The sequence below is a fragment of the Argopecten irradians genome, chromosome 1, assembly GCF_041381155.1.
Source record: "Argopecten irradians isolate NY chromosome 1, Ai_NY, whole genome shotgun sequence".
NCBI lineage: Eukaryota > Metazoa > Mollusca > Bivalvia > Pectinida > Pectinidae > Argopecten > Argopecten irradians.
In genome coordinates, this window is record NC_091134.1 from 10,752,380 (window position 1) to 10,775,149 (window position 22,770).

The 22,770-nt window shown below is 34.9% G+C and overlaps 1 protein-coding gene and 1 pseudogene across 1 annotated transcript; one reads left to right on the forward strand and one right to left on the reverse strand.

Annotated features, from left to right (window-relative positions):
- Window positions 1–7,399: 7,399 nt before the first annotated feature.
- On the reverse strand, window positions 7,400–9,351 carry LOC138323379 (uncharacterized). The gene is made up of 3 exons (XM_069268369.1): window positions 9,093–9,351; window positions 8,740–8,928; window positions 7,400–7,703 (listed from the first exon to the last, which is right to left on the reverse strand). The coding sequence occupies exons 1-3, from the start codon at window positions 9,349–9,351 to the stop codon at window positions 7,489–7,491; spliced, it is 663 nt and encodes a 220-aa protein (XP_069124470.1). The 3' UTR covers window positions 7,400–7,488.
- A 2,959-nt stretch (window positions 9,352–12,310) lies between these two features.
- Window positions 12,311–16,985, forward strand: LOC138317372 (G-protein coupled receptor 157-like; annotated as a pseudogene).
- The last annotated feature ends 5,785 nt before the right edge of the window (window positions 16,986–22,770 follow it).

Sequence of the window (22,770 nt, forward strand, 5' to 3'; positions counted from 1 at the left end):
TGCATTTTGACGAATTTATGAAATAGAAAAACATAATAATCCTGTCAGTTTTCTACAGTCATATATTAATAAAATCTGTTACCTGTAAGTGATCGAGATCGGGTAATCTCAGTCGAGGGCTAAGATTTTGTAACATAATCCCAACCGAGGCGTTAGCCGAGGTTGGGATGTTACAAAATCTTAGCCCGAGACTGAGATAACCCGATCTTTATCACTTAAAGGTAATAGATTTTTTTTTCTCGTGCCTCTAAGATATAATAAAACCATCTATAAACGCATTCAGAGTAAAATTATCCCGTCTTGGGCCTCCTGGTCCAAAGCCGATTGACCATTTCATCTGCGCTTCGAATTTAGTCATTCCGCGTAAAACTATAGTTCGGTTATATCAAAGAAAAAAGCTGATCAATCGGTACATACTATTTTAATCATTAAAAACAACAACCAAACAATGCATGGCAAATGCTGAATGTACATATTTCTAGTAATATTGATTGTCTGAAGCGTGTGACGTCATCGATTCGAGAGTATGACGTCACATGCGCGGACTGTTACATGAATAGTGTAAAATTCCGTCAAAAATCGCGTAAAGGTACCAGACAGATCGGACGAGATAGAAAAATCTAGCACTGGGTATCATGTGAGATTTCCCTGTCCGAGGTGCGAGAATAAGTATGTTGTAACATATACGTTACTTTTTAAAGTAGGATTTTAATGTCCTATAGAGTATTTTGTGATTTATACAAATACAAAATTACTGACATGTACTGATGCAGATAAAGTTACAGTTTGATAATAAGGAAAAATATAAAAACAAAATACTTTGGTACTATTTTTATATGAAACTACTCGAACACACTTATGAATCATTCAAAACAATATTCACAAATGAACTTTTCATAACTGCAATTGAAAAAGACAAGTTGCTTTTGAGACGGACAAATGGCTTTGAATGGAAAGAAAAGTCCAAAACCAAAGCAAAAATTCAGTTAAAATGTATATTTTGTGGCATTTCTAATGACAAACCTCAATTTAGTTCATTTTAACAAAGTCACGTATCTGTTCTTTACCAAATTATGATGGTTGACTGTAAAAATAATAACTTTTCTTTGAGTAAAGATAGGAGCCAGCCCTTTTGAATTTAAAAAGTAGAGATATTTGCCAAACAAATGACAATAAATAAGAACTTTGTTTTCAATTTTCATATTTTATGTTTTCATTTCTGAAAACATGCAAATTAGTGGAGAATGAACGGGACATGACCTTTCTGAAACGTCTTTCAATTTTTAAAATGGGAATGTAAAACGTGATCCATAATTTTGTAGAGTTGCAAAAGTATTAACTTACCGTTATTACTATACGTATCATCACCTTTTGAATAATTTGATTAAAATAAAAAAAATGTTCATTACACACATTATTATATACATAGGTGTCCGTTTATCTACACATATACATAGGTGTCCGTATATCGACACAGTACATATTACACACATATACATAGGTGTCCGTATATCGACACAGTACATATTACACACATATACATAGGTGTCCGTATATCGACACAGTACATATTACACACATATACATAGGTGTCCGTATATCGACACAGTACATATACACACATATACATAGGTGTCCGTATATCGACACAGTACATATTACACACATATACATAGGTGTCCGTATATCGACACAGTACATAATACACACATATACATAGGTGTCCGTATATCGACACAGTACATAGTACACACATATACATAGGTGTCCGTATATCGACACAGTACATATTACACACATATACATATATAGGTGTAGATTTCGCTTGTCTGTCTGCTGAGAGGAAAAACAAAAAAGACCTTTTAACAATTAACTATTTATTACAAATACAATATACAAAGGCCACACTATAGGTACACACTACACATTGGGGACACCAGTTTAACATGTATTGCATCTATTTTTTGTAGTAAAAACGTAGTAAAATCAAGTCAAGTGCTTAAACCTCATTCATGTACGGTGGCTGTGAGCGGACATGAAATAAATAAAATTATTGCGTGGGAACGAAATATTATTGCGTGGGAACGAAATATTATTGCGTGGGAACGAAATACTATTGCGTTCGAACGAAATATTATTGCGTTCGAACGAAATATTATTGCGTTCGAACGAAATATTATTGCGTGCGAACGAAATATTATTGCGTTCGAACGAAATATTATTGCGTTCGAACGAAATAATTATTTCGTGGGAACGAAATAATTATTGCGTGGGAACGAAATATCAACGGTTTACCTTTGGCTATTTCAAATGTGGCAGTCTGCAATTTCATATCAATATTCTTTGTAATTGGTCATTTAAAGTGTTTTTTTGTAAACCTTCTTAATAAGGTATATTTTATATAAAGTATATTTTGCTTCGAAACCATTAATTTAAAGTTTATTGCATGTATTATTTGGATTTGTATTCTATTTCAGTATTTGCCTTCAATGATTTGCATTAAAATTGTAGAGAAAGTCATGTAAATTCATTGTTTTACTTTTTAAAATAGTTGACTAAGTATTGATACAAAACAACTTTCGTTGTAACACAATTGCACACATTCAAATGGAAATATTGAAGCATAATGTATTAAAGTCATATACACAGTGATATACAAGCACATATAATGCTTTTATATACGGCAGCTTGTTAGGACCAATATATAGTTTTATTTATCATGTCCATACAGATTATTATCTTGTACGTTTAACTTAGTATCTTTTTAGTATCTATTGTTACAGTATCGTGTACATTTGTACGTACGTATGCACAAACACTTATCTTGTACGTCTGTACGTACATCGTTGTATCATGTACGTACAACCTAGTATCTTGTACCTACAAATTATTATCTTGTACGTACAACTTCATATCTTACAAATTATTACAGTATCTTGTACGTACAAGTTTATATACTAAGTTGTTCATATGTACAAGATAATATATATATATATATGCTGTACGTACAAGATAGATACAATTATAGACATGTATAGTGTCCCCTGTACGCCATCATAGGTACGTGTATTTCATTAGATATATAAAGTATAATACAATAAACAAGACTTTAAATCGTTAAAGATAAGGACAACATCTTTTTTAGATAAGGTGCCGTTTCATAAGTTGTAGGCCATACATGATCCAACCAGTGACCATCGCCAGAGAAATACACACCAATATGTTTATGTTGTATATATTTGTATGTTAGACATTGAGAAAATCCAGCTATTTGTCATCAGGATGATATTTTCGCAATTTTTTGGAAACATTCAATGGTCGATAAAATATGCTCCATGAAATAATTACTAAGTATGAGATATCAATAAATTAAATATACTTTTTAGTCAGAATGCAATATTTGGATTAATTAAGATATCTTTTGTTTACAGTAACCTGCAAAACTTTGTAAATTTGCATAATTTGATAATACATTTATTATTTATATACATTTCTACTCCTGAAGAGCCATCATGAAATGGTGAATGTACAAGAGGAAAGTCGTTGACTTTTATCATATATATATATATATATATATATGCACATCACTTTTATCACACTATAAAAATCTAAGCATTTATACAGAAGATAGACTTCTGCAAACTGCAAATTGTTTGAGAGAATGAGAATGTCATACTTTAACTGAAGAACAGAGAGAAATTGTTCAAAGTTTTTCTGATTTTGAAATTTCGTTAACTTATAAGCAGTAAACCTCCGAGTCCGAACACGCAATTTTCCGAGAAAAACGGTAATTTTGTAGCTAGTGATGACTTTTTATAATATATACTACTTCGGATAGTTTGCACCTGTCCAAATATGAAAGTAAAAGTGAGACTTTTGTCATCAAATCGGCAGAATGGGGCCCTAAAAATGACGATAAATTGCATTTTATTACAGAAAATTGTCAAAAAGGTTATTTCTAATGAAAAGAGCCTATATATATATTATAAAATGTATGATACATATAACCATAAACTATTTTTCTAGTTAGCATTCATGTATATATGTAGATGAAGTTTAATGTAGCTGTATGTATGTATGTATGTATAATATGTTTGTCAAAAAGATAGAAAGAACTTTTGAAGTTAGTACCAAATATTAATTTTATGTTTTTAATAGATGTTTCCATGTAATAAGATTTCCATGCATGTACATGTTATGCATAAATGATACCCTTATGAAATAAGTACAGTAGCACAGGTGAAATTCACAGGTAAAACACAGGTAAATCCAGGTTCACTTCTCTGAAATAGACTATAATCCTTGTCATAACATTCTGCTAATTATCAGATTATAAAAAGTGGGCAAATGGAGATACAGCCGAATTGTTTTATGGGTAACTAGTGACCACGTGCAGGGGCGTAGGAAGCGGGGGGGGGGGGGGGGGGGGGGGCGTTCCCCAGGACGGGGGGGCAAACATGTCTTTTTGGCCCCCCCCCCATTTTCGCCGACTGAAATTTTCTAAAAAAGCTTATTTGAAAGAAAAAAGGGTCCTCCTGCACATTTTTCGTACTTCATTCTAGAAAATTTTCCGCTGCGCGGCGCATTTCCTAAAAGGTTCAAGCACATAATGTCAAACCTTAAATTGTAAAAATTCAATACACACAAACTAGACTAAAAATGTCCATCAAGGGATTCTATGTACTATTTAAAAAATGTCTCTTAAAAGATCAATTTGTTTATATGTCTTAGCGAGACAATTAATTCATTTTTTTCTGTTACACAACAATGTACCGATGGTGTGAAGCCGGTATATTCAGATCGAGTAGGGTTCCATAATGTTATGACGACACAATTATCATTTCTAAATGCAGGTAGCTTTAAATCGAAAAATTACCATGTTAAGAACGCTTTATAATCATCAAAATGCATCGTAAAACTCATCTAAGCCATTCTAAATTGTAATTTTTTCCCGGGGGAGACCCCCGGACCCCCCAAACACCAAATTTCTCGTGCTTTCGGGCGATCGCAAAATCATCAAAATACATAAAACTCATCCCGGGGGTCACCCTCAGACCCCTAATAAAACACCAAAATCTTGCGCCTTCGACGCTCACACGCTAATTTGGCCAATTTGCGTATTCGTTAATTTCCTTTTATCGACCCCACTGTCTATAAATGTGTACAAGGATTAAATTTAGTGATATATGAAAAATGTACATAAAGCATATATTATATGGTTTGGGAGTTGAATTAATCTCCTCCTGTAGGTGTGGTGGGGGGGGGGGGGGTGTTACAAAATATTGAGGACCTTTGCCCCCCCCATGACGTTTCATCTTCCTACGCCACTGACGTGATTGTGTGTTTACTTCCAAATATAGTGATAGTTTGCTTGCCATTTTTCGGAGAAATTGATTTATTGAAAAATATTTAGACCCCAAAATGTTATTAATATTGTATGCATATCATTTTAACTTGCACATATGTACTATTTTGTCATAGATAACCATTGCCACGTTCTATTTATAAATGATATAATGCGGATTGACAAATTCAATCGGTCTAACCGTCTAATCTAGGATCAGCGAAGATCGGCTACTCTCGGTTTAATTCATAAAATTCTAAATTCATATTTACCTGCTTTAGGTTTCAGAACAGATAAATATAACACAAGTAAAATAAAATCTTGGTCAAAAGGCCAAATTATATATACTATAATACAATGTCAGAGAAATCAAAGTCAAAGTAAACACACAATCTTGTGATTACTACATGTAGTTACCCATACTCTCGGCCAATGGCATGAATGAGGTATAAGCACGTGACTTGTTACTACGTTTTACTAAAAAAACGCGTGTTTTGTACCATTATGGTCCCCCGCGGATCGTGGTTTCATTTCCGACATTTGAAATTGCTAAGAAGCTTAAATTCTTTCAAAACGCTACTTGTCATAAAGGTCTTATTGGATTTAAATCAAATGTGACCAGAAACCACTTTGGGTGAAGGGGAACAGATTTTGTAAAATTGGTGACTCTAGCCCAACTGGGGCCTGAGGGGCGGGGCCCAATAGGGGAAATAGAGGAAAATTCCTTCAAAACGCTACTAGTCATTCTTTTTTTTAAGGATTTTGACCAGAAACATTCTTAGGGGAAGGGAACAGATTTTCTGACTCGGAGAGGAGGATTGGCGGGGCCCAATAGGGGAATGTGAAGAAATTTTGTATAAATGATAGCTTTGACCCCCCCCCCCCTCTAGGCAGGAGGGGCAGGGCCTCAATAGGAGAAGCTGAGGAATTTGTTTTGAAAAAAACTAGTAGTCATAAGCACATCAATAAAGTTTGATCGTTAAGGCCCATTGGAAAAATAATACCTTGATTAGTCAGCGGAATCAAATACTAACACATTTTTGATTTTACTTATTAGTTTGAAAAAAAAATTACAAGTATCGATGTCACTATTTTTGAATTTCATCGATTTATATTTACATTTTCACTGCGGCCCATCTAGATACATAACCTTACAAAAGGCAGTTGGCATTCACAAGATTATAAACTTCCAACCACTTAATATAAATTATGGCGTCATTATAATTGTGATGTCACAATTGCCGTATCAGCTTATTATGACGTCATTATCATTGTGACGTTATACTTGTGCCAGCGATCACGGAAGGTGGCTGTTCAAATAGCTGTTTTGTCTTGGACGATAATGAATTATTTACTTATTATAATATCTTGGGATTTCATCATAAAATTGTAAATATAAGCAACGAATGTTCAAGATGAAGAGCTAACGCACTACGCGCTTCATGGAATTTGCCTCAGCCCAGTTGGCATTCATATTGGCTATGAATGCGGTCTGAAAGACGTTCAATGCTTAAATGAAAAAAGCAATTCAAATTGTGTCATTTTTTGCATATTTTTTGATGATTTTTGTCTAAGAAACAATAGAGTGCAATCGTGAACAAAATTAACATTATTTCAGAATGTGTAAATAAAAAAAAATGTTCAAGAATGCGTTCTGGTTTCTAGATGAAAAGCTTAGGAAAAGGGGCCAAAATAGACTTTTTTACAATTTCCTAGTTTTTACATATTAAGGATGGTTCCCATAGCAACTACAGCTCCAATGATATATCACAGATGTACTTGGTATATTATGCCCATCAGTTTAATCACTTAATAACAGGTTTGAAAAAATGGATTTGAGGACAAAAAGTAAAATGCTGATATGTCCTATAATGGCAGATGATTCAACGAGTTTTTATTCACCTCCTGGCATAAATAAGGTTATTGAATACAAATATCAGCGTATGTCTACGTATTGTTGACAGACCCTGTCCCATTCTGGACACAGGGACTTGTAACGTAGGTTGTGAGAAAGTCTGCTGTGTATACATGTGTACTATATACTATGTCCTTTTATATAGTATATAGTACACATGTATACACAGCAGACTTTCTCACAACCTACGTTACAAGTCCCTGTGATTCTGGATGGCAAACATGACATTTTATTTCCGTTCCTGACATGCGTAGAACATGAGATCTAAGCATTGTTGGTCATTTATCCCAAGAGGATGGAGGTACAAGTTTATACATTGTTCTGAGTCGCAGTCCGGCTGTGCAGGATGGTACCAGATAGCACTAGGTATGTCAATGTTCTCATTGTTGAGCCATTTGGTTCCGTTTTCATTGTCATAGCCTCCTAACCACCATTTATGAGTTTCTGGATCAAAAACAAATAACGCCATAATATATTAGACCTTCACATTGTAATAGTAAGCAGACTCGATTACGGTAGGTGCATGTTTGTAACGAGTATTTCTACAAATAAAACGAACGAGTCAGGATTGGCAACGCTAAATGACTCCCTGAAGGACCAACCTGAACTCATTTCATCGATTTACGCTCTTCTTAAGAAGAGAAGTCTTCTCGGAAGATCTTCCCGCCTTTAGACGGAAGAGCTTCCAGAATTAGAAGAGCTACAACCGAGTGAACGGAAGTTATATTCTGGAAGTAGAAGAGGGCAAATCGAGTTAAGCTCAGGGTACTGTCGGACACTTCCGCAATCTGTATTGTATAAACTATTTTGTCTAAAATCTAAGATGAAAGCTAAGCAGCCATTTTGAATTCAGTTAGCCCAAAATGTTTTTGTCATAGGTAATTATCCTACTAGATCTAAGAAAAAATAAATGATAAAAAAATCAATCCAATATGGTCGAAAAACTTTCGCAGGACCAAACATCTTAAAGTGAAGAGTCGGGCAAAGAAAATCAGTCTCAATGCGTTCATTGGCCTTCCAAAAGTTCTCACATACTAATACGACGGTCAAGTTCTGCTTACGTTTCTCAGTTCTGACCATTAAAGTAAAGAAAGTTGAAAGCATTGAAAGCGAGGCTGCATGGAAATGTAACCACGGACATGAAAGCCGGGAGGACGTTTTAGGATTGCTATAGTTTAAATAAATTTCTTTGTACGCAGACAGATTTTGACGAGAGATTTTATTTTTCTATTTCATAAGAAATTATACTGGATACATTCACACCATTTTTACCGACTTTAGCCATCCTTGCCCGACTGGTCACTTTAACTTTTGTGCCATTGAAAAGTTGGGAGTTAATGATAGGTGATAAAGCATTGTTTCCGCAGTATATTCACCGTAAAATAAAGCAAAAGCTGTTACACGGGGTTTATGTTCTGACATATTGTTTTTTTGTTTCTCTCCGGTTGCACGGGCAATGAGACATGTCTCTGTTACTAACCGGCGAATATATTCTTGTGAAGCCCTGTGACCGTTGCCCGAACTTTATCAACCGTGTCCACTATGAGGAGATGAGCCGCGTCTGCATAACACGCTTCTAAAGCCTGGAACCAGGTCTGAGCAATGGGGTACAGACGGATACACACACGGAAAGCGGGGTCGTACGTATACCCAGACAAACGACAAGTCTCTGTAACAACGAAAAAACGCAAAGTGAAAATAAAGATGAATAAGCCCCATTAAAGCAGCAGTAAGCAAATAATATGTAGCTAGTCCAATAGTTTATGAGATTTGTTTGTTTTTAATAGCTAGATTTTCCCCTAATATTGTTTGCGATGTTTTGTAAATACTTACTTTTCCACATCTGAGTGTCTGATTGGCTGATAAAGTCATGTGACAGTCCATCGTACCCTCGGCACTCTTCTGTCGTTGTCGTGTAGGAATAGTCTAAACACGGCACATAATGTCTTTGGCAGGCTCGTGCACATTTAATAGCATTTGGTAGTTGTTTAATAAAGACAACACCATTCGTATAGATAAGGTTCGCTTCCGTTATATCTTCCTCCCAGATCTTATTGATGTTTAAGCACACAGCTTCAAAATCAAAGTACATTCAAGATAGAATAATTGCATGTCAAACTCTATCTAAAAACACGCTTAGTAAAATGAATGAATAAGGACGCAAAAGTGAGATAAGAATTTTTCTCATAATTGATACCATGGATATTTTGGAAGTCTTTTATCAGAATACAATTATATCAAAACACGCACGCATGCTTAGGATATTGACATGGAACTTGAAGGACTCCACTGCAATTTGAATGATGCAGGGATCACGCTTATAAAACATACTTTTGCTTCAATGTGTCGTTAGAGTGTGTAGTCTAAAAATAATGGGACAGATTGATGTTGCAGTGTCCAATGGCTGGTGGGTTGGTGGTTATGACTATGATAGTGGGCCCAGCGACGACTACAAATGGAGTAATGGAAACGGTATCCCTGCACCGCCCAATGATCTGTGGTTTCCTAATCAGCCGGACACTCAGAGAGAAAGGTGTGTCAATCTTTATCTATACCTGATCGGACTCTTTGATAACGATTGTCAAAATCAGTTGTATTACGCTTGTCAGGAAACTATCTAAAATTTACAAATAATCAATGTCTTTTCTCGGGAGTTCGCCCCCATACTTGTGTATTAGCAAGCATTTCCAACAGATTTGCTACCTTTATGTAAATAAAATACTTCGTTTTTCATTTGAATAATTGTTTTATTTATTTGAAAATGAACATGACAAAACTTGGCAGGATTCAAAATATGTATTTACAACCTTTCACCCAGTAAATTAAAGGACAATCTTCGAGTTCGCGCGCCATGGCTTGCAAAGTAGTTACGTCCCTTGCTTGGTCGCAACTTCCGCAGAAGCGATGTAAGTATTGAATACAAAGTAGCAATATCAAACATTAGTTACTTCCCCTAGACCGTACTTGTGATAAGTAGATATCTCACGATTAGTATACCATCTACATAACATGCTTCCTGGAAAAGAAATGAACGCAGTGATATTTCAAAACTGGTCGTGAAACATTTACATCAACCAATGTCATTGCACAATTATGATATAATCAGACATAAGTATTATATAAAAGTGACAAGAAAATCAACGACACGTGAAAAATGAATCAAAATGACTATTGCAATATTCTCCAGAATTATCATCAAACATAGTTAACAAGTATGTTCTGTATGGATAGAGTTTTACAATGCATAGACATCAACTCCACTCAAATGGAATCGAATGCATGACTTAACGTATATATGCTTTACTACATGTTTTGACATGTGCCTCTGTTAAATGTCATAAGGATATATCAACAATGACTTGTATCACACTTCTGTTTTTCCATACACATTTACTAAGGTTAAATGGCACGTTCATCAAAGTAGGAAACAGCTTTTTATTCTATATTATCCATATAACTGCTTAGCATGGCCATACATATAGCATATTGACAATTTTTGAGTAATAAGGTCAAACTTAGAGTTTTATATTCAATCATTCAAGATTTTTGTGCCATAACGATTAAACATCATTAATAAGTGTGGAAAATGAAGCATTAGTTATGACAGCTGGTATGAAATAATGTGAAGGCTGTGACATACGAATGTATGCATCTTAAGTCAAGTGAACTGGACGACGTAATATGTCCCTGAATATTTGTTGCGTAGGAATACTGTGTTTAATGTAGTGTTGTTTTCTACGAGAAATGGACCAGAGTATTGTTTTTTCTGGCCCTGTCCACATAAGCATCTGGTCCAACGCTCAGGTGATTAATTTTGGAGTTGGCTTTCTCCAACAATGTATGCATTCTGTCTCATTTGGTCCAGGATACCCATAGGCTTTGTTCAATTTCTTCGAATAGTCATGTTAACCATTCGGCCATCGCGGTCCCAAAGGTACTATGATAACTTGACCCAATAAATCGCCAAGTTGATTAACTACATTACGTTTGTTCAGAGGCGGATGATGTCGTTGATGTTTCGGCTTTATGTCTGGTTTCATGACGACCTTGTGTTTACCACAAATCTTGAAGATGATAATTCATTCTCGGTTGGTGTTAAGTGTTCTGGGGTTTCAAACAGTGAATTGAATGAGCCGTGATGGTGATGATGTGCATAGCCAGTGGACGTCTGCACATTTTTTTACGATATCTGCAGAAAATTTGAAATATCATATCCCAACAAATATTCAAACTTAGTACAAACTTTCCCAGTTTTAAGAGGTACAACGGTTATTTTGTGCACATGTAACAAGCCATGGTTCGAAACAATACGTTTTCCAGACTGAGGACAAGTATGTGGATAAGGATTTGTATTTTGTGGCAAGAAGGAAGTAATATTATCGTGCACTTTCTTATCCAATGCAAAACGTTATTTGAAAAAAGGAACATCTGTCTGACAATGTCATAATCATGATGTAACAACGAACTATTTGACGTTTTCGGAACTGAATGATACATTTAAAGCTAGTGTTTATTAGGCACTATGCATGGACATTGCCAACGACATATGTTTATATCGGAAAAAATATCGGTATTTTGAGGAAATAAGACTATGTATGTAATTGTTGTATGATAAGGAGTCATGAGTTCAAAAAAAGAGGTACGTTTTTTCTACCTGAAATTTAAGTCATCAATATCCTAAATGTAAGAATTGCAGATAAGAATTATTTTGTGCCTGAAGGTTTCTATAGAGCATACTGGAATATTTACCTGAACTCTGGTATTTGTTTGTCTTACGATATTTCTGTTAACAAAAACGTTGTTCTGATATTTCATTATCTGTTCCCTGCGTGGTCTTTGTACCCGTCTGTCTGTCTGTCTGTCTGTCCGGATTATGTTTTCATGTGATAACTTGAGAAAAATTGATGAATTATAATTAAACTACACACGATGGGACTGAATTTGGAGTCTAAAGGTCACTGTTACTTAAATCAGATTGTTTCACTAATTTTAGTTTCCGGACGATATTTGAACATGAACAGAACTTGCTCAAACTTCATACAACGGTAACATAAGTAAATGATAATAATTTGCCATATATTTAGAAAATGTAATTGACGGCAGGGGACCTGTGTTGCTTGCAACACTTACTATTAGCTTGTTTATGTCTGCCCTATTAGTCTACGTAAACATGACAATGGTAGGTTGTTGATCAGGTGACAAACTGGATAGGTCGTATATAGTCATGGAGTCCAACTAAACTATCTGCATTTGATTTTGTCTGTGAAAAGACATCCGATATGCTGTCTAAGTCTGAACCTAAAGTTAAAGTGAATAGTCGGGCAAAGAAAACCAGTATAAATGCGTTCATTGGCCTTCCAAAAGTTCTCACATATTAATACGACGGTCAGGTTCTGCTTAGTTTCCCAGTTCTGACCATTAAAGTAAAGAAAATGAAAGCATTGAAAGCGAGGCTGCGTGGAAATGTAACCACGGACATAGTGAGCCGGGAGGACGTTTTAGAATTTCCATACTTTAAATTAATTTCTTCGTACGCAGACAGATTTTGAGGAGAGATTTTATTTTTCCATTTCATAATAAATTATACTGGATACATTCACACCATTTTTACCGACTTAAGCCATCCTTGCCCGACTGTTCACTTTAAACAAAACGTCAAACCATTTTGTTGTTTCCATATGTCTGGCTGCTTTGTAACTACTGCTCTTCTCATGACGACGCCATCATGTCACACACAGTAAAACACGGTGATAATGAAACTCAGCGGACCTACGATATTAACTCGCGATAAAGAGTATATGAGAGATTACTCTTTATCATGTAGTTGATGATATCAGATTAAATAGGCAGGGTGCAGCTTTACAATAGGAGAGATAGGACCACCGATATATTTTCAGGTCAGATACTAACGATTGCAGGATGTGATAAAACAGTGGTATATTTACATACAAATCAGACAAAGACTAAGTATTTCTGACAGTGGTATATTTACATACAAATCAGACAAAGTCTAAGTATTTCTATTGTCGCTGGGAACGCATGATATAATTTATATTGAAATGGCCTTCTAGAAGTGTCAGTGTCTAAATAAGTGTGATTAAGGACTTAACGATCGGTCATATCCCTACTCGTAACGCTGAGCATTTCACGGAGAAGGATGGAGGAGTCTGTCGAGAGCACGACCATAATCGGTAACATCACCATGACACCGTCACGACATACCCCTTTAGACCTCTCTAACTGGGTTGAAGCGCTGACACTATTCTTTACAAATTTGTCCATACTGTTTTCAATATTATTGGTGGTTATTTTCAGATACATAGTACGAAGACCTGGAGATTTAGTTATCACTTTAGTTCAATGTCTTGCGGTGGCGGACGTGTTGTTTTGTATCGGAGAGGATATGGGAATGTTATATTACTCAAAATACCTTACTGTTGACGCGTTGTGCGTTACCCAGAGTTTCTTTACTACCTTCGCGGATCTAGTGTCATTTTGCTACGTTTTATATATCATCATACATGGTTTCAGTGAAGAAACGTTGAACTCACAGTGGATGATGGGTAAAAACAAAATGGATATATCATATAATAGCTTGGCTTTTACCAGGTAAGCGAATTTGTCTGTTTTATTGACTTTTGTTGTATTGACTGTACTAAAAAGTATCTGCACCTTTTTTATGTAGTTACGATTTAAGACCTCGTTTAAAATAGTGATTTTTATATGCCTATACATGTATATCACTTGCAGTTGAACATAACTTAAGTTACTAAAAAGTGTATTTTAAGGATGGCGGATGATGACAATAAGTGGATGGTGGTTTGGTAAGGGTGGCGGATGATTACAATAAGTGGATGGTGGTTTGGTAAGGGTGGCGGATGATTACAATAAGTGGATGGTGGTTTGGTAAGGGTGGCGGATGATTACAATTATTGGATGGTGGTTTGGTAAGGGTGGCGGATGATGACAATTGTTGGATGGTGGTTTGGTAAGGGTGGCGGATGATGACAATTGTTGGATGGTGGTTTGGTAAGGGTGGCAGATGATGACTATTGTTGGATGGTGGTTTGGTAAGGGTGGCAGATGATGACTATTGTTGGATGGTGGTTGGTAAGGGTGCGATGATATTGTTGGATGTGTTTGGTAAGGGTGGCAGATGATGACATTGTGATGTGTTGTAAGGGTGCAGATTGACTATTTTGGATGGTGGTTTGGTAAGGGTGGGATGATGACATTGTTGGATGGTGGTTTGGTAAGGGTGGCGGATGATGACAATTGTTGGATGTGGTTTGGTAAGGGTGGGAGATGATGACTATTGTTGGATGGTGGTTTGGTAAGGGTGGCAGATGATGACTATTGTTGGATGGTGGTTTGGTAAGGGTGGGGGATGATGACAATTGTTGGATAGTGGTTTGGTAAGGGTGGGGAATGGTGACAATTGTTGGATAGTGGTTTGGTAAGGGTGGCAGATGATGACTATTGTTGGATGGTGGTTTGGTAAGGGTGGCGGATGATGACTATTGTTGGATGGTGGTTTGGTAAGGGTGGCGGATGATGATAATTGTTGGATAGTGGTTTGGTAAGGGTTGGGGATGATGACTATTGTTGGATGGTGGTTTAGTTACGGTGGCGAATGATGACATTTTGTGGATGGCGGTTTAGTAAGGGTTGCGGATGATGACAATTGGTGGATTGTAGTTTGGTAAGTGTGGTGAATAATGATATTTGGTTAATGGTTGTTTGGTAAGGGTGGTGGATAATGACATTTTGTGAATGGTGGTTGAGTAATTTTGATGAATGATGACAATTGTGGATGTGGTATGGTATAATGCCGGATGATGACATTTGGTGGATGGTGGTTTGGTCATGGTGGCGGATGATGACAATTGATGAATGGTTTTTGTGATGGTTCGGATTGTTAAATATGGTTGATAGTGGTTGTTGATAATGGTGGATGGTGATATTTGATGATAGTACCGAAATCTGTAAATGATGGTTTGAATAGTGTTTGTCATTGTGTTTCAAAGTAGTAATTGCAGTCATGAGACAATGAAAATATACTTGATAGTTTTGGATGGTGCAGTTGGGTGGTGTTACTGATGTTCAGAGTACTGTAATAAATTAGTTTGAAATAATATTATGATAATCTACAAGCGGTAGTCAGAATCGTGAAACGAATGTTATTGAATATTTATTCTATATCAAATTTGACGAGGTTTTGGCTTCTTGCATATTTGAATAAATTCAGTTTCGGGTATTGTTTAGTAAGTGATTCACATTGCAGGGGTTATTACAGTATCTGCAGTAGCTACTGGGGCCCTTGGCGATGCCTTGTCACGATTTGGGTCCTGGTGTTGGATCGATGAAGATACACTGACCGATAAACAGCGCCTTCTATGGATGTTGTTTACCAAACAGATCTGGGAAATTCTTATCTACATTCTCTCTGGCACTCTCATTGTCATCTCCTTTTGGTTAAAGAAAAGGAAGGAACGAAAGAAAAGAATCCAAAGAAAATTCCGTCATTCGGTAAAATATTTATAATTAGAGTGGGTAAAAACTTGAAATGGGTCATTTTTGACAAGATTAAATATGCTAGGCCTCATCATAGATATATCTTATCAAACATATTTATAATGTTATAATGTTATAATGCTATCTTTTTTTATAATGAAAATTTTGCTACATACCCTCATTAACATACACTGATACGTCAAATCTCGTTTTTATATATATATATATATCTCTTTCGGTATTAGTTTTAATATAATTTTAAGCTTAGACCACGGATTCGTTAGTCTGTTGACACTAATCTGCGATTCCAAATCATGATTGTTTCTGTTATCACTTCAAGTAAACAATTGTAATGTCATATTTCATAATCAATGTTATTCCATTACAGTATAGTACAAACAACCTATCCTATAGTGAGAGCAGCCAACTTACAACTAACAATGCCGATAATAAACGAAAAAAGCCGAAGTTCAATGTGATGATTTGGATGCTGTTCTATTTCTACCTAACAAGGATCTGGGGTACTACACGCAACTTTGTTACCATCATCGGTCTGGTTGTTGGGTCGAGAGTTCCCGGGTTTACACCACTGGATGAACACTTCTTCATACACGCGCAGTCTGTCGGTGACTCGCTGCAAGGAACAATTAACTTCGTCATGTTTTGTTTTTTGGATGACAGTGTTTGGAAACATTTCAAAAGATCAGTTAAAAAGAGATTCTGTTGTGTAACTGAAGACAATAAGAGTGAGGAAACCGAACCAATAATTGATACAAATCTAATGCGGGCTATTAAATGAAAGTAATAGAGTAAAAGAACTTATTTTGTTAGCTTCTTATCATAAAATGTGATTAGATTTTAGCATTTTAACACCAAACCTGATGACCCTGTAAGACATTATCGACTGATTTGTTGTATGACTTTGTAAGACATAATCGACTGATTTGTTGTATGACTTTGTAAGACATTATCGACTGATTTGTTGTATGACTTTGTAAGACATTATCGACTGATTTGTTGTATGACTGTGTAAGACATTATCGACTGATTTGTTGTATGACTTTGTAAGACATTATCGACTGATTTGTTGTATGACTTTGTAAGACATTATCGACTGATTTGTTGTATGACTTTGTAAGACATTATCGACTGATTTGTTGTATTACTGTGTAAGACATTATCGACTGATTTGTTGTATGACTGTGTAAGACATTATCGACTATGATTTGTTGTATGACTGTGTAAGACATTATCGACTGATTTGTTGTATGACTGTGTAAGACATTATCGACTGATTTGTTGGTATTACTGTGTAAGACATTATCGACTGATTTGTTGTATGACAGTGTAAGACATTATCGACTAATTTGTTGTATGACTTTGTAAGACATTATCGACTGATTTGTTGTATGACAGTGTAAGACATTATCGACTGATTTGTTGTATTACTGTGTAAGACATTATCGACTGATTTGTTGTATGACTGTGTAAGACATTATCGACTGATTTGTTGTATGACTTTGTAAGACATTATCGACTGATTTGTTGTATGACTTTGTAAGATTTGTTGTATGACAGTGTAAGACATTATCGACTGATTTGTTGTATGACTTTGTAAGACATTATCGACTGATTTGTTGTATGACAGTGTAAGACAATATCGACTGATTTGTTGTATGACTTTTTAAGACATTATCGACTGATTTGTTGTATGACTGTGTAAGACATTATCGACTGATTTTTTGTATGACTGTGTAAGACATAGTCGACTAATTTGTTGTATGACAGTGTAAGACACTATCGACTGATTTGTTGTATGACTGTGTAAGACACTATCGACTGATTTATTGTATGACTTTGTAAGACATTATCGACTCATTTGTTGTATAACAGTGTAAGACACTATCGACTGATTTGTTGTATGACTGTGTAAGACATAATCGACTGATTTGTTGTATGACTGTGTAAGACATTATCGACTGATTTGTTGTATAACAGTGTAAGACACTATCGACTGATTTGTTGTATGACTGTGTAAGACATTATCAACTGATTTGTTGTATAGCTGATTATCGATTTATTTGTTTAATGGCTGGTATTTAATACACGTATTTAAAAGACATTATAGCATTTTTTTTTAAATTAATACTCGGAAAATGAAGAGATAAAAACAATTAGGCCTTTGAAATATTTGTTTATCAATAAGATTAATTTACCATGCAATCTGAGTGAGATATATTATGTAGTATATATCCTAATTATCAAACTACATGTACATATGTCATCATGCAGAATACAGATTTGGCTGATCATGAATATCACACATGTCCTTTATTATTAAGTCATCAAGTGACATTTGATATTTTTTATCTGGAAATTTTTCTGAGCCGTTTTAAGTTCAGAGATATGCATTTTAAAATTTAATTTGTCTTGCATTTAGAATTCAATTTTTTTTTACAATCTACTAGTCATTGATCATAGTATTCTTAAAGGTTTTATTCTCGAAGAAATGAAGAGCTTCCTAAATGTTTTATTGTTTTTGAAGAAATGCACAAGAAATGAAATCTGTGTCGCTGGCCTAGAATGGAGACTGTCATCAATGCAAACCTCACTGCAGGTACAAATGTGTAATCTGATCCAAATCCTTAATTTACACTGCGTATATACTTAGCTGTTATGGACATGTTTTTAATCAATAAAAAATGGTCAGTATATTATAGCTAAGGCCTTTCATTTTGTAATTGATTAAAACCCCTCCTTAGGAAGCAGTGGCCTTATGGCTATATAAAATGAGGTGTCAAATTACCACCACCTGTGTTACAAGTTCAAAACCTGCATTGGGAAGTTGCCTGCATGTACTAATAGTAGGTCGATGTTTTTTCTGATACTCTCGACTTTCCTTCGCCTCTCTTTCACCCCCTTAACCTGGAAGGTCCGTAAATGAATAAAAATGAATACCTTTCCTATACTGCCTTCCTACACCTATTTTGTCAGAGGAAAGGCAAGGACCATATTTGGGATATTCATTTTAAGATCAAAGTTGTATGAATTTACAGTCCTTTGAATATGAAAATATTATTAGGATTGTTAATAAGAAATATCAATTGATAAAAACAAATAGTGATGAATATATCTTGTACCGATATATAAAAATATATCATTCTTCACACATGCAAAAACTATTAATGTTTTCTGTTATATTACATGTATTTCAGACACTGAAGTAGACCGTGATTACAGAAAGACATATGCTGTTCACAAACAGACACAAAAAAACCAAAATGTGAATTATTTCAAAGTTAATTTTAACAAAGAAGAATGAAATCAAATGAGTCAAATGAGGAAAATTAAAATTCATCAGTTATAAAATATTATTGTGTCTCCTCATATATAACTATAAAAAAGAGTTGTCTCCCTTGCGGGTAGGTATCCATTGTGATGTCATTATTTTGTGTGCGAGATTTTCTCTTAAAAGTATGATGTTATGCCTGCAAACAAACGATATCACAACCAATACCTACCTGCTAGGGCAGATAACTCTGTAATTTGCAAATACGGGATCATTAGTCAATATCTGTACTATAAAGTAATGACTGTGCTGTTATATTACAAAAATATATTTTAGTTAATGAGCATTTAGAGGATTATATGTAGATTGACATGCATGTTTTCCTGTTATTATGGTATTATTATATGTTTTATCTATGAATGTATTTTAAAAAAAATTCAATAATAATAATTTATCTGAAATAAAATACACTATTATTTAGTTGTCACTTCTGTTATTTTTCAGAAATAAGAGCTATTCCAGTAAAACATCTTTCACAAACCCCTGGACGCCAGGTTTGCTTAGAGATTAAAACAACAATTGTTAAAGCAGTTTTTTTTTTATTCCTTTTAAGCCAGAAGTTACCAAAGATGATTTTAATAAAATAGCTCTTGTTAAGCACCACTTGATTTTTAGATGCTTCAAATCCCTTAAGTGAGACCCCTTCAAATCCCCCTAAGGATACCACTTCAAATCCACTGGTGTCCTCATTTACATATTTTAGACGTTTAAGATCCCCTTTGCGCGACCACTTTAATACCTCTTAGCTGGACCACTGCAAACCCCCTTATATTAGTTGGGCTACTTCAAATCCCCTTATCGAAATCACTGGAAAACCCCGAAGCTGGACCACTGCAAATCCCCTTAAGTGACCCACTTCAAATCTCCTTAGCAGAACCACTTCAAATCCACTGGTAACCTCATTTAAATATTTTAAACACTTAAAATCCCCTTAAGTGACCCACTTCAAATCCACTTAAACTACTGTTATTACGCTTGCAGCATACATTTTACATTCTTAGGTACCTTGACCATAGGTCATAATGACCTATTGTGATAGTCTTTTGTCCGTTTTTTTTGTGAACACGATAACTTGAGTAAATATGTACCAACTTAATGAGTAAATGAGTTTGAAAATCAGTTTGATTTGACTGTAATTTACGGAGTTATTGCCCTTTGCACTAATAATTATAACTGGACTTTGTTTATACCATAACTTGAGGAAGTATGCACTGAGCTTAATGAAACTTTGTGTGTAGCTAACATTGGATAGATATCGATCGTTATTTACAGAGTTATTGCCCTTTGCAATAACAATTAATGAACATTGTGAACACTATAACTTGAATATATATGCACAAAGTGTAATGAAACGTTATGTGTAGACTAACATTAGAAAGATCTCATAGGAGTGTGAAAATCAGCTTGATTCGACTGTTAGTTACGGAGTTATCGCCCTTTGCACTAACAATTATTACTGGATCTTGTTAACATGATAACTTGCGTAATGACCAACTTCGGAGAGATCTTCGACAAGTTCGACCACAATAAATATGCACAGATCTTAATGAAACTTTAAATGTAGACTAACATTAGAAAGATCTCGGACGAGTTCGAAAATCAGCTTGATTCGACTGTAACTGACGGAGTTATTGCCCTTTGCAATCATAATTATTGTTATTGGACTTTGTTTTTTAATGGAATCTATCCATTTATTTCTTATTTTTTATTTGTTATACCTACTTAAATTATTTTTCTCTCTTTCTCAATAACTATTGGCATATGTATAAAATTTGTCTCTTTCTAGAATCTAATAATTTCTTGCCAGTCACGGAAAAGTACATACATTTATGAAAAAAATTGTAATCGGCCAATTTACTCCTTTCATTACAACGGTAATGGTATTGCTATTAGTACCAACTTGATCAGGAGCCTTTGTGTTTCAGTACTTTCAGTACTTTGATTATTACTTGGATAGCAGCCAAGGTCTATATTGGTTACCAAATAGGGAACTGTGAGTGTGAACATCTACAGACAATGAATTCAGTGTCTATATTGAATCACCAATACAAATGAACTTTGATTTTATTGTTATGTCATGACCACAATTTCTTATGTAGAACCAAATGCGATACAATTAAAAAAAGCAAAAAGCCATTTGGAATCCTTTTTTTGTGTCCTGCAAAGTTAACTATAACAACGATCCGAAAACAACCAAACAATATACTTTATTATGTTCATCAAATATTCTCTATCATAGAACACTAAATACTAGGGTTGTGGGCTATTGACGCATGCTTAAAAGAAACTATTCAATTATTTTATGTCATATAGAACAAAAAAGGTTAACATAAACAGAATGCCGCCAGCACTGTCTGTAGACCCCGGTAAATTGTCACACCATTGATATATATATATATATTCATCCTTGATCCACTCCTGGATCATGTCATAGCAATACTGAAGGATCTGTGTGCGGCAACAAATGAGACAGGTAGTTTGGTGCATATCAAAATGTAAAATAACTGTAAACGGTATGGCTTTGATTTGAAGTTGGGCGGCGTTTGTAAATCTTCAAAGGAAGCTTCTATTGGACATGTGATTGGTCCGTTTGTTTTCCTGGGCCCAGTTTCACGAACATTCCTTAAAAAGGGAAACGATACTCTAAATTTAATAAATTAATTAAGATTTCAGGGAGGCTCCTTAAATATTTATTGACTTTCAAGTCCTGTAGACATACAATAATTTATCATATTCAAGTTCGTTCTGGACATCTTTCATTTACCGAAACCACCTCATACACCGAATACCGCTATACGGTGTCACATTTATCATTGATTGTTTAAATAAAAAGTGTTATATATACAACCACAATATTTCATCCGTGTTTACATTCAGCGACGTTGTCGTATTGTGGCTTACCTAGAAATTGTTTTAATGTTTGTTTATTGCAATCAATAATGCATTTTCCAATAAAGCAATTACGGCTTTTCACTAAAAGTTATACAAATCGTATATATTTGTTATGATATTAATTTCCTTTACAAATGTATTTTGAGTAGCTTATTGATAGTCTGTATATATCATCTCTAAATAATTCATTAATTGAATGGCTCTGGTAATTGAAATAATAGGATATGTATGCATGGTTTATGATATATGACTATTAAAGTTTGAGACGTTAATACAGTACTATATATATATATATAGCACTGTTGATCAGAGTCAGAAGGTAACCAACTCGGTATTGAAGCCGGCTGTTCAGACAATATTCCTCATCAGTGGTCGGTGGGTATGATTAGAGCGGGGTATTAAGACACGTGATAGGTAAGATGTGCTGATTTTTGTTTTCCTTCCATGCATCCATCCATGTCAGGAGGTTTGTTTTTAATATTTAGTATTTCTGTAGATTACTCAGCTTTTATATATTTCATTAATCCTTCTACATACATTGTAGTTTAGAATAAGTTTTGTTTACATATGTATTCACATTTTAAAAACAGTTAGGAGCTATTTTCATTTACTCGTTTACAAAACTGTCATTCCTCATACAAAAATTCCGTATTACTATATAGGGAATCAGATGTAAGCAATTCCATTAAGACAAGACAATATGTTCACCGATTCTGCCACATGCAATCCATGGGAACGGTTTTTGGTATAATTTTT

What these genes read in the sequence shown, in the direction of transcription:
- LOC138323379 (XM_069268369.1), bottom strand. Translation starts at nt 9,351, where the DNA reads ATGTACTTTGATTTTGAAGCTGTGTGCTTAAACATCAATAAGATCTGG. An exon ending in AGACACTCAGATGTGGAAAA is followed by an intron (nt 8,929 to 9,092) that starts GTAAGTATTTAC and finishes TCGTTGTTACAG; the next exon opens with AGACTTGTCGTTTGTCTGGG. An exon ending in TCACAAGAATATATTCGCCG is followed by an intron (nt 7,704 to 8,739) that starts GTTAGTAACAGA and finishes TTTTTGATCCAG; the next exon opens with AAACTCATAAATGGTGGTTA.